The sequence below is a fragment of the Vipera ursinii genome (assembly GCF_947247035.1).
Source record: "Vipera ursinii genome assembly, chromosome: 1".
NCBI classification, from domain to species: Eukaryota; Metazoa; Chordata; class Lepidosauria; order Squamata; family Viperidae; genus Vipera; species Vipera ursinii.
The window spans coordinates 111,828,577-111,841,932 of NC_139512.1; the positions used below are offsets into that span (position 1 = coordinate 111,828,577).

The window sequence follows — 13,356 nt, forward strand, 5'->3', positions numbered from 1 at the left end:
TGCTGTTAGCAAAACAAACAACAGAAACCAGGTCAGCTGCTGCTCTGCTTTCAGTTGGCAATTGGCAATTACCAGCAAAAAAGAACTCACTAATCTGGTTAACTGGTAAGAAAGGAGCAAGATGTGGTTTTGTAGCATTAAGTAAGCCCAGTGCTATTACCACACAGGTACGTAAGGGAAGGGCTTGCCATAACTCATCCCGCTTTGCTGCAGACTCCCTGCTTACCTCAATATATTTTCATAGCTATTACTCAGCATTCTGTTTCTTCTAAACAGTCCACCCCTCCTTAATACCCAATATGTTACTTCTCAATGTGGAATTTTTTTTTTTTTTTGCCCAAGATGGCGACGGCCGCAACTTAAGCTTCGGGCGCTCTTCGAGGGCCCCAAAGGGATTTGCTCTGGGAAGCCCTAGGTATGTTGAGGCGATTCTGGGGGTGGGGGAGCTAAAAACAGCTGCTACGTGCTGTCTTCGGTGGCACTGAGCCCCCCCCTTTGAATTAGCGGCGTTTTAACATCTGCCGTTTGCCGATCTGCCGGCCTCACGATGGCGCCGAGCGCAGCTATACTGTGAATCCTGGATGTCTGCCTTGCTTCTTTTCATCTGCTGCTGGCTGAGCTGATTTCATGCTGTTGCTGGCCGAGGCGACTTTGGGATTGGGGGTTTTTCAAAACAGCTGCTGGGCGCTGCTTTTCGTAGCGCTGAGCCCCCCCCTCCGGAATAGCGGCTTGTTGATTCAATCGAGCGGCGCTGAGAACTGAGAACTGCCTGCCGAACTGCTGAGCTCTATTATGGCGCTGAGCGCTGCTTCGCTGTGAAACTCGGGACGTCTGCCTGTTTTTTATCTGCTTGGGGATTGAGGCGACTTTAGGGATTGGGGGATCTTTGAAACGGCTCCTGGACGCTACTTTTCATGATGCTGAGCCTCCCCCCCCCCCGAGCTAGCGGCCTGTTGATCTGAATGAGCAGCGCTGACAATCTCTGCTGACCTGTTGAGCTCTGTTATGGCGTCAATCACCTCTACAGCGCCGTGCAGCCCGGGACACCTCACCTGCCTTCTTTCCTCTGCCTGTTCGCCGTGGATACCCTCTGCTTGTCGGAGGGGCAGCGGCGACGACCCCACCGGATGGAGATCCTTTTTACGACCATCTGCTGACCGACACCGTTCTTTGGTGGCGAGGAGCCTCCTTCTTCTCCCGGATGGTGGTTGCAGATTGTGGGCCTGGTCATCGGCCCCGGCGGACATGTTACTGAATTCCAGGACCCAACATGACTGCTGGGATCACTTCTTTCCGCCGTTGAAGGATGGCTTGGACTGGTGGATGGACATTGGGGAGAGAATGTTTTGTTCTCCCCCCCCCAGACTGGCGGTGCGGGCTGGCGTTGTGAGGATTGACAGAGGCCTGGCCTGCCTGTTCCTTACTTCTTTTGTTGACAGGCAGGCATTACGGCTAGCTCCATACCTGATGGGAACTAAGATCCCCCTATGGATAATCCAGTGTGGACGGGACCGAACCGTGGTGGGAGGACGGTTCTGGACTGGTCAGCGACCACCTCACTGGTGTGGGAGACCAGTTGGGGTGGCCCTGCCTTAGGACTCCCCTTTTCTCTCTCTGTTCCAGTTAGACTCCTCAGCCGGAGTGAGAGGACGGCTAAGGTTGTCCCTTGGAACTCCATCTCGGGTGAGAGCTGAGATGGCTTTGCAGATTGAGAGATATGCCCACTGGACCTGTTCTTTTTCCATCTTCGTACCATCAATGAACAATCCTTTGGCTATATTTTCAACATCGGCCCCAAGAGACTAATTGAGTGCTATATGATCCATCGTTATTCCGAAGCGGACTTGTATGCCCTTAGGGCGGTTCCTGCCTCATGGGCGCGACCTGTCGCCTGTTTTCATACTCCCCTTAATGACGGGCCCAAGCTTTGGGACTCCGAGAGGTGGTTGGGCTTGGATAGGGGCCTCGAGTTAAGACGCGCTAAGAGGCCCCTGATCAGATTTTTAGCCGGTTATTTTAGGAGGTTAGGGAGGGGGAGGGAGGGGGGGATGGGGAGGGAATTTGTAACCGGCACTCAGTCTGGTCCTGTTAGAGGTCCTGGTGGGACGGGGTTGGGGGAGGTGGCTGCTGGCGCTGGGAATGTGGGGGTGGGGTATCGAATCCCCACGGCGATAGGGTATGGCAGCAGGTGTTTGCGAGGAGGGTCATATCAACATCTGGGATCGCGCCCCCGCTATCTTCGAGCGGTGGCGCGCTCCGACCCTCCGGTTAGCACCCTCTTACCTGGGGATGAGGGTGATCAGGCCCCTGAGCTCAGGCTGGTCTATTTTAACGCTAGATCCATAGTTAATAAAGCTCCCCTCATCCGTGATCGGATTGAGGAGGAATGTGCGGATCTAGCGTGCATCACGGAAACTTGGCTGGGCTCGGAGGGAGGGGTGCCTCTCACCGAGTTATGCCCGCCGGGTTTCCGGGTGCTGCACCAGCCACGGGCTCAGGGCAGGGGTGGTGGGGTGGCAGTGGTTATTCGGGAGACATTGTGTCCCCGGGAGGCCACCATTGTCCAGATGGCCGGGAGTGAGACCCTCCTCTTGAGGTGTGGTCCTCGGGTTCAGTTGGGCTTGTTGCTTACATACCTGGCGCCCAGCTGTGTGGCAACAGCCCTGCCCGAGCTGCTCGACACCCTCTCAGGGTTGGCGGTGGAGTTCCCCAGGCTCGTAGTCCTGGGTGACTTCAACCTGCCATCACTGGGAGGGTCGTCGGAGTTAGCTCGGGAGTTCATGGCTTCCATGACAGCCATGGGCCTGACCCAGGTTATTGAGGGCCCGACTCATGAGGGGGGTCACACTCTTGACCTGGTGTTTCTGTCTGGACAGTGGCTGGATGATCTGGGAGGGGGTTCTCCGGCTATCACCCCTCTGCCATGGTCAGACCATTACCTCCTGAGGCTAGTTTTCCGTCATGCCATCCCCCGCCGCTGGGCGGCGGAGCCGACCAGGTGGTTCCGCCCCAGGCGCCTAATGGACCCAGATTGGTTCCAGAGGGCGCTTGGGCCTATACCTATCACCCTTACCCACAGCCCAGTCGATGCCCTGGTGGAGGCCTGGGAAACGGCAGCCACCAGGGCACTCGACTGTGTTGTACCCATGCGACCTCTGACCCGACGCAGATCCCGTTGGGCCCCATGGTTCTCTGTGGAGCTCCGGGAGATGAAGCATCGGAGACGAGGTCTAGAGAGCGGTTGGAGATCCAGCCGATCCGAATCCGACCGATTGCAGTTAAGAACCTTTATAAGGTCTTATCTTGCGGCGATAAGGACGGCGAAGTCTAACTACTTTGCCGCCCTTGTCGCGTCCGCAGATAATCGCCCGGCCGCCCTGTTTAGGGTGACTCGCTCCCTCCTTAACCAGGAGGTGAGAGAGGATCCCTTGCAGGGACGAGCCGAGGAGTTTAGTCATCATCTGGCGGACAAAATCGCTCGGATCCGGACCGGCTTGGACTCTGACTGGGCAGAGTCTAATGTGGAGGAATCAGGCGGTCTTGAGCACGTTATCTGGACTGAGTTCGACCCTGTTTCCCCTGATGATGTGGACAGGATCATGGGGAGACTGAGCACCACCACCTGTTTGTTGGATCCGTGCCCCTCCTGGCTAGCTTATGCGGCTCGGGAGGGAACACGAGGCTGGTTCCATGCAGTAATAACTGCTTCTTTGAAGGAGGGTGTCTTTCCTGCCGCCTTGAAGGAGGCGGTGGTGAGGCCCCTTCTCAAGAAGCCTGCTTTGGACCCGGCTGTTTTAAACAACTATCGTCCAGTCTCCAACCTTCGCTTTCTGGCGAAGGTTGTTGAGAGTGTGGTGGCGCACCAGCTCCCTCTGTTCCTGGAGGAAACTGATTATCTGGACCCGTACCAATCGGGCTTCAGGCCCGGACACAGCACGGAGACGGCATTGGTCGCGCTGGTGAATGATCTCTGGAGGGCCAGGGACAGGGGTTGCTCCTCTGTCCTGGTCCTGTTAGATCTCTCAGCGGCGTTCGATACCATCGACCATGGTATCTTGCTGCGGCGTCTCAGGGGGCTGGGAGTGGGAGGCACCGTTTTACGGTGGTTCTCCTCCTACCTCCAGGGCCGCTCGCAGTCGGTGTTGACAGGAGGGCAGAGATCCGCCCCGAGGTCTCTCATTTGTGGAGTTCCTCAGGGGTCGGTTCTCTCGCCCCTCCTGTTCAACATCTATATGAAGCCGCTGGGCGAGATCATTCGTGGTTTTGGGGTGGGGTATCACCAGTACGCTGATGATACCCAACTTTTTCTTTCCACCCCAAACCAACCCAGTGATGCCCTCTCCGTGATGTCCCGGTGCCTGGAGGCGGTTCAGGTCTGGATGGGGAGAAACAGGCTTCGTCTCAATCCCGCCAAGACTGAGTGGCTGTGCATATCGGCATCTTGGGTTAACCAAGTTATTCCACCTTTAATGATGGGGGGTGAGGTGTTACCCCCCCGTTGATAGGGCTCGCAACCTGGGCGTCCTCCTGGATGCACGGCTCAATTTTGAAGACCATATAGGAGCCGTGACCAGGGGGGCTTTTGCACAGGTTCGCCTGGTGCGCCAGTTGCGTCCCTATCTGGACCGAGACGCCCTACGCACAGTTACTCATGCGCTTGTGACCTCCCGCTTGGACTACTGTAACGCTCTCTACATGGGGCTGCCCTTGAAGACCACACGGAGGCTTCAACTGGTGCAGAATGCGGCCGCGCGAGTTGTAATGGGGGTCTCCCGATACTCCCATGTAACACCTCTACTCCGCGAGCTGCATTGGCTTCCGGTTGCCCTCCGGGTGAAATTCAAGGTGCTGGTTATTACCTATAAAGCCCTACATGGCCTGGGTCCGGGTTATTTGAGGGAACACCTGCTGCCGGCATCAAATGCCCTTCGCCCAGTGCGCTCCCACAGGGAGGGTCTGCTCAGGGTTCCGCCGGTGAGAGATTGCCGGCGGGTGACGCCCAGGGATAGGGCCTTCTCAGTGGGAGCGCCTGCCCTCTGGAACCAGCTGCCGGTGGAGCTGAGAACTGCCCCCGACCTCCGATCATTCCGCAGGGGCCTGAAGACCTGGCTCTTTGAGCTCTCGGGCCCAGGCTGAGGAGAAATTTTTAATTGGGGTTTTAATTGTGTACAGGGTCAATTTAATATTTTTTAATTCGGTTTTAACTTTTGTATGTTGGATTTTAATTCCCTGTAAACCGCCCTGAGTCCTCAGGGAAAGGGCGGTATATAAATGTAACTAAATAAATAAATAAATAAATTACATGGTGCATGACCACCTGATATTTGTGAATTCGTAAGCTCTTTGAAAAAAGCAAGCCGACCACACCTCCATTGTGGAGGTCATTATTCGACTTGGCCAGGCAGGAAGTTCAGAGCAACTCTTTTGGGGGCAAGGGTTTCAACCAGTGGAGGGATTCAGCCAGTTAGCACCACTTCAGCAGAACCGTTAGCTAATTTTTTGTTGCCAAGGCCCAGAATGGACTTCTGGAAGCGGCGTCCACACAGAGAACCGGTTGTTCACATATTTGAACCCCACCGCTGGCTTCAACTGACCAGTTGCGTCCATCTCATGGATCTAATTCAATACAGAAGTTGGGTGGGGGCAGATTACACCGACTCTGAGAAAAGCATAGTGAAATGCACGTGAAGTCTTTCTGCAATATGCTCTTTGCATGACTTGTTGGGAAGAGTCCTTTGAACAGACTCCTTTAGAGCTTTCAAGCATCAGTTCCTAGAGGCCTGACTGTGAGAAAATTGGAAATTCAGAAGAGTGGGTTGAAGAAAGAGAATAAGATTCTCTGCTGGGTTGAATCTGTTCTGGAGATCCCAATGCTCTCCATAGAAAATCTTCCCATCAGCAAGAGGAACCAAAACAGAATGCTCTGCGGCTAGCCTGGCACTTATCAGTTCAAAAGTTCAACTTACCTCTGTTAAATGATTTCAGACTGAGCCCATGGATTATGCACTCTTAAGGCTATAGTAATCTCCACTTCCACAGATTTTAGCAGAGAGAATTAAAGCAAAAACAAACCAGCCCAAAGAAAAATGAAAAGCCATTCTTCCACTTCATGACTTGGCAGCTCTCCTTTGTCAATTTCAAAAGTAGTGAATTATTCTTCCTTTAATTCTTAGGATCAGTCTATCCGTCAAAATGAAAAATGGAAGGACATGGTGGTAGCACCTACCGGATTGGCTTCGAGACTTGAGAGCTAAATTTTGTGAATTCTCCTGGAGCAGTCCACTCAGAGCCCAGCTAAGGAGGAGGAAAAAGAAGAAATGAAGATATTGTTTCATTTTTTGCAGCAATAAAAAAATATAACCTCATTAGTGACAACTGACATCTTCTGCTTAAAAAAACAGCTACTTGGAGAAGTTTGTTACTATTGTCTTCTTCCAGAATTTTTTTTTTTTTACTTCCCAGACTCACCTACTGAGATCTCTTGATACTCTCCTATTCAAGCACTAATCTAATTCAGCCAGGCTTGGCTTTTGCATATAGGCAAAATGGAAAAGGACTGATCAAACAAGAATGGCTTGCAACCGGTCACTTCTGTGATAATGCAAGAATGGTAAAGCTTGTCCCATGATAGGGCCTCCTTAATTATTTCAATCCCTATAATAGTGAGAGTCGGTTTGGTGTAGTGGTTAAGGAGGTGGTCTAGAAATCAGGAGATTGTGAGTTCTAAACCCACTTTAGGCATGAAAGCCAGCTGGGTGATTTTGGGCCAGTCACTCTCTGTCAACTCAATTTGCCACAGAGGGTTGTTGTTGTGGAAAAAATAGGAGGAGGAGCAGTGGCGTAGCGTGGGTTGTCAGCACCCGGGGCAAGGCAAGTAATTTGCGCCCCCTGGCACTCCCCCCTCCACAGTGGGCGGCGACCCGGTGGCTCGGATCGGATTCGCACAGCCAGCACTGCAGTGAGAGAGAGTGAGTGAGCCAGGTAGGGGCAGAGAGCTGCGAGTCCGAGCGCCCCCCCCAGATGTTGCGCCCGGTGCGGCCGGCCCCCCCTGCACCCCCCACACTACGCCACTGAGGAGGAGGGAATATTAGGGAGCTCCCTGCCTTGAGTTATATATAAAGTAATAAAAGCTGGATAAAAATCTAATAAATAAAAAATATGACAACTTCTTCTTCTTTTCAAGGCACTGTCTCAGTTTCACCACACAAATGATAAAAAATACACTTGTGTCTCTGTTAACATTCCTATCTCTGCTACCTAGAGCTGGAATCAAAGAAGACAGAGAAGTATGGAAATTACAAGAAAATCAGTGTTCCCACCTGCATCCAATTGCTCCCAATCTCGTTTTTCCTTTGTATTTGTATTTATGGGGAGGGAATAAAAATGGTAGCTTTGTGAAAGCAACAACAAATCTGCTTTTAAAATCATTCTTAAAGAAAATGGGAAGAAGGGGTGACAGGACACTACAACATGTTGGCTTCAGAAGGGAAAAAAATCAAGGAAGTGGAAGGCAGAGCAATGGAACACCAGAGGAAAAGGTATGAAATTGCCTTTGAAGTATTTGTTATGGGATAAAAACGAAGCTGTAAATTAATAATCTCAGCTGGCGATCGCTGCATAAAGTTCCACAGCATTCTCATAACAAAGAGATGTGGCGTTGATCCTAGGTAGGTCTGAGTATTCCTTATATGTTAAAAGGGACATAAATGTGCAAGTTTTGACACTGGCCTTTGTGCATCCATTGTTGTTGTTGTTAGCTGCGAAGTCGTGTCTGACCCATTGCGACCCCATGGACAACATTCCTCCAGGCCTTCCTGTCCTCTACCATCTTATGGAGTCCATTTAAGCTCACGCCTACTGCTTCAGTGACTCCATCCAGCCACCTCATTCTCTGTCGTCCCCTTCTTCTCTTGCCCTCAATCTTTCCCAGCATTAGGCTCTTCTCCAGTGAGTCCTTCCTTCTCATTAGGTGGCCAAAGTATTTGAGTTTTAGCTTCAGGATCTGGCCTTCTAAAGAGCAGTCAGGGTTGATCTCCTCTAGGACTGACCAGTTTGATCACCTTGCAGTCCAAGGGACTCGCAGGAGTCTTCTCCAGAACCACAGTTCAAAGGCTTCAATTCTTTGGTTCTCAGACTTTTTTATGCTCCAGCTTTCACTGCCATACATTGCAACTGGGAAGACCATAGCCTTGACTATAGGCACTTTTGTTGACAGGGTGATGTCTCTGCTTTTTAGTGTGCTGTCTAGATTTTCCATAGCTTCCCTCCCCAGGAGCAAGCGTCTTTTAATTTCTTGGCTACAGTCCCCATCTGCAGTGATCTTCGAGCCCAGGAAAATAAAATCTGTCACTACCTCCATTTCTTCCCCATCTATTTGCCAGGATATAAGAGGACCGGATGCCATGATCTTGGTTTTCTTAATGTGAAGTTTCAACCCAACTTTTGCAATCTCCTTCTTCACCCGCAACAAGAAGCTCTTTAGTTCCTCTTCACTTTCTGCCATTATAGTGGTATCATCTGCATATCTTAGGTTGTTGATATTTCTTCCAGCAATCTTAATTCCAACTTTTGATTCCTCTAACCCTGCCTTTCTCATGATGTGCTCTGCATATAAGTTAAATAGGCAGGGCGACAGTATACAGCCTTGCCGGACTCCTTTTCCAATTTTGAACCAATCAGTGGTTCCATTTCTCCATGATCCATCGTATGTTGGCAATTTGATCTCTAGTTCCTCTGCCTCTTCGAAATCCTGCCTGTACTTCTGGTAGTTCTCGATCCACATACTGCTGGAGTCTAGCTTGTAGAATTTTAAGCATAACTTTATTAGCATGAGAAATGAGTGCAATGGTGCGATAGTTTGAACATTCTTTGGCACTGCCTTTCTTTGGAATTGGAATGTAAACTGATCTTTTCCAATCCTGTGGCCACTGTTGAATTTTCCAAATTTGCTGGCAAATTGAGTGTAGCACTTTTACTGCATCATCTTTTAAGATTTTAAATAGCTCAGCTGGAATACTGTTACCTCCACTAGCTTTGTTATTGTTCAGCTTTTCTAAGGCCCACTTCACTTCACATTCTAGGATGTCTGGCTCGAGGTCAGTGACTACCTCATTGTGATTATCAGGGACATTAAGCTCATTCTTGTATAGTTATTCTGTGTAATTTTGCCACCTCTTCTTAATCTTTTCTGCCTCTGTTAGGTCCCTGCCGTTTTGGTCCTTTATCATGCTCATTTTTGCATTAAACGTTCCCTTCATCTCTCCAGTTTTCTTGAAAAGATCTCTGGTCCTCCCTATTCTATTGTTTTCTTCTATTTCTTTGTACTGTTCATTTAAGAAGGTATTCTTATCTGTTCTAGCTATTCTCTGGAATTCTGAATTCAATTGGGCGTATCTTTCTTTTTCTCCCTTGCCTTTCGCTTCCCTCCTTTCCTCAGCTATTTGCAAAGCTTCCTCAGACAGCCATTTTGCTTTCTTGCATTTCTTTTTCTTTGGGATGCTTTTGGTTGCTACCTGTTGTACAGTGTTGCGAACCTCTGTCCATAGTTCTTCAGGCACTCTGTCTATCAGATCTAATTCCTTAAATCTATTTGTCACCTCTATTGTATATTCAACAGGGATATGATTTAATTCATACCTGAGTGGCCTAGTGCTTTTCCCTACTTTCTTCAGTTTCAGCCTAAATTTTGCAACGAGAAGCTCATGGTCTGAGCCACAGTCAGCTCCTAGTCTTGTTTTTACTGACTGTATAGAGCTTCTCCATCTTTGACTGCAGAGCACATAGTCAATCTGATTTCTGTGTTGACCGTCTGGTGATGTCCATGTGTAGAGCCGTCTCTTGGGCTGTTGGAAAAGAGTGTTTGCTATGACCACCCTATTCTCTTGACAAAATTCTATCAGCCTGTGCCCTGCTTCATTTTGTACTCCAAGGCCAAACTTGCCTGTTATTCCGGTTATCTTTTGGCTTCCTACTTTAGCATTCCAATCCCCCATGATGATAAGAACATCATTTTTGGTGTTAATTGTATAAGGTGCTGTAGGGCTTCATAGAACCGATCAATTTCATCCTCTTCAGCACTGGTGGTTGGGGCATAGACTTGGACTACTGTGATATTGAATAGTTTGCCTTGGATTCGAACTGAGATCATTCTGACATTTTGAGGATTGTATCCCAGTATTGCTTTTCCTACTCTTTTATTCACTATTATTATTATTATTAATTTTATTTGTATACCGCCCTTCTCCCGAAGGACTCAGGGCGGTGAACAGGGCAATACATATTAAAAAAACAAGATACAAAAATTAAAAACGATTAAACAAAATGCCCACGAATAAGTTAAAACACATTAAAAAGTAGGTTAAAACAGATTAGTAAAACCCAACCCCATCCCATCAGGCCAGGCCAGCTTGTTCGAAAAGGTAGGTTTTGAGATCGTGCCGGAAGGAGCGGAGGTCATGCACCATCCGGAGCTCGACCGGAAGATGGTTCCATAAATCCGGCGCACCCACAGAGAACGCCCTCCCCCTGGGGGCCACCAGTCAACATTCTTTGACCAGTGGCACCCTGAGGAGGCCCTCTCTGTGGGAGCATACTGGGCGGAGGGAAGTTGACGCCGGCCGCAGGTGGTCCCCAAGGTATTCCGGACCCATGCCATGTAGGGCTTTGTAGGTCATTACCAACACTTTGAATCTCACCCGGAAGACAACTGGAAGCCAATGCAGCTCACAGAGCAGAGGTGTAACATGGGAGTGTCGGGAAACTCCCAACACAACTCTCGCGGCTGCATTCTGTACCAGCTGGAGCCTCCGAGTAGCCTATGAAGGCTACTCCATTTCTTCTGAGGGATTCTTGCCCGCAGTAGTATACCTGATGGTCATCTGAATTAAATTCACCCATTCCTGTCCATTTTAGTTCGCTGATACCTAAGATGTCTATGTTCAGCCTTGTCATCTCTTGTTTGACCATGTCCAGCTTTCCTTGATTCATGGATCTTACATTCCAGGTTCCTATGGAGAATTTTTTTTTACAGCATTGGACTTTCCTTTCACCACCAGACACCTCCACAGCTGAGCGTCCTTTCGGCTTTGGCCCAGTCGCTTCATTCTTTCTGGCGCTACTAGTACTAGCCCTCTGCTCTTCCCCAGTAGCATATTGGACACCTTCCGACCTGAGGGGCTCATCTTCCAGCATCATATCATTTTGCCTTTTGCTACTGTCCATAGGGTTTTCATGGCAAAGATACTGGAGTGGGTTGCCATTTCCTTCTCCAGTGGATCACGTTTTGTCAGAACTGTCTGCTATGACCTTTCTGTCTTGGGTGGCCCTGCATGGCATAGCCCATAGCTTCATTGAATTACGCAAGCCCCTTCACCATGACAAGGCAGTAATCCATGAAGGGGGTGCATCCATTACAAATATACAAATGGAGAGAACTTTGGCTGTCCTGGGACTTGGCTATTCAAGTTTAAAATCTGACCATAAAGAAAGTTTTAATTTTGTGTTGCTTTAATTTGTTCAGAGAAAGTCAAAAGCCACAGATTATAAATCTGTTCGGCGCACCTAGGGATTTCAAAACTTCCCAATGTTTGAGAGACAGTCTTTGAAATATTAGTAAGATAAGCAATAAAAACACATGTTCAGAGGAAGGGAAAACAGATATGAAATCTGATCAATTTCATAGGAAAATGTCTCTGTCTTGAAAGAATGTTCCTAGCAATTGCCTACTTCCTAATGTTTTTAGAACCAAGCTATTAATCATATATACAGTATGTGTTTTTCTCCCGAAGTTTCTCTTTCTTCTTTGCTCTTCTTTGCTCTTCAAACTTGGCCCTTTTATGATTTGTGGACTTCAACTCCCAGAATTCCTCAACCAGCATGCCTGGCTGAGGAATTCTGGGAATTGAAGTCCACAAGTCATAAAAGGGCCAAGTTTGAAGTCCCCTGGTCTTTACTGACAAGCAAATTCAGAGGCTGTAATTCAGGGCTGAAAAAAATGGTGCAGGAAGTGTAGTTTAACTCTTTCACATCTCTTTCTGGAACAGTAACATTCTGCTCACATTGCTATTAAAAAAACCTAGTCCTTTCTGTCTTCTTGCAACAATTGTGAAAGCAACTAAGTGCCCTTGAGGACCACTCGGAGGCTTCAGCTGGTGCAGAATGCAGCCACGCAAGTTGTGATGGGGGTTTCCCGTTACTCCCATATAACACCTCTGCTCCGCGAGCTGCATTGGCTTCCAGTTGCCCTCCAGGTGAGATTCAAGGTGCTGGTGATGACCTATAAAGCCCTAAATGGCTTGGGTCTGGGATATTTGAGGGAACACCTGCTGCCGGCATCAAGCTCCCTTCATCCTGTGCGCTCCCACAGGGAGGGCCTTCTCAGGGTGCCACCGGTCAAAGAATGCCGGCGGATGACACCCAGGGGGAGGGCCTTCTCGGTGGGGGCGCCTGCCCTTTGGAACCAGCTGCACGTGGAGCTTAGGACTGCCCCCGACCTTAGATAAATTTCGCCGAGACCTGAAGACCTGGCTCTTCGAGCTTTCCGGCCCAGGCTGAGTTTTAATTGGGGGTTTTAACTGGGGTTTTATATTTTTTCAGGGACTTAGTTTAATCTTTTTAAATTGCTCTTAATTTTTGTATTGATTTTTTTATATACCCTGTAAACCGCCCTGAGTCCTTCGGGAAAGGGTGGTATATAAATTAAATTAAATTAAATTAAATTAAATTTTTGCAAGTAGCATTTCCTTCCTATTCCTTGGTTGGAATAAGGAATCCTAGAAAAGTAACTCCAAGCACAGGAAACTTTTGCCCAAGGTCATTTCCTTGCAGAATCTAGATCTGCCTAGCTGGTATTCTCCAGATGTGTCTTTGATCTTGCTGGCTGCAAGTTGGAGAGATGCAATTCCAAATCAACTGAAGGCATTGAACCAGGGGTAGCTAGACTAAAGTAGTTAGATATAATACTTTTAGTAGCTAAGGCATGGGTCTTCATACTTGGCCCTTTTATGACTTGTGGACTTCCACTCCCAGAATTCCTCAGCCAGCAATTCCTGGAAGTCTACAAGTCATAAAAGGGCCAAGTTTGAAGACCCCTGCGCTAAGGGATAAAGTAGGAATACCATTCTCATTATGTGTGTGATATATTTCCATGTTTAAATATTATAGAGCAGATATTACTAAATTCTCTAACTTCTCAACTATACCCTCTAAGTTTCCAGATTAAAAGATTTCTTTTCATGAGAAGTTGAGCTAAGGGCAGAGTTAAACAACTCTGGAGTTGTTACACAGATCCAACCCTTTCTTTGAAATCTTTTGCTGATTCCTTATAAGGTATAACATTCCATGAGTAATATTGAATGA

At 48.5% G+C, this 13,356-nt stretch overlaps 1 protein-coding gene across 1 annotated transcript in view; it reads right to left on the reverse strand.

Moving 5' to 3' along the window:
• Window positions 1-13,356, reverse strand: part of B4GALNT4 (beta-1,4-N-acetyl-galactosaminyltransferase 4) — a gene marked incomplete at both ends in the record, with an annotated part of 237,260 nt that overhangs the window by 51,839 nt on the left and 172,065 nt on the right. The window contains one exon of the mRNA XM_083348960.1: window positions 6,227-6,294. Coding sequence (XP_083205086.1) covers window positions 6,227-6,294 — 68 coding nt within the window. The remainder of the gene's footprint in view (window positions 1-6,226; window positions 6,295-13,356) is intronic.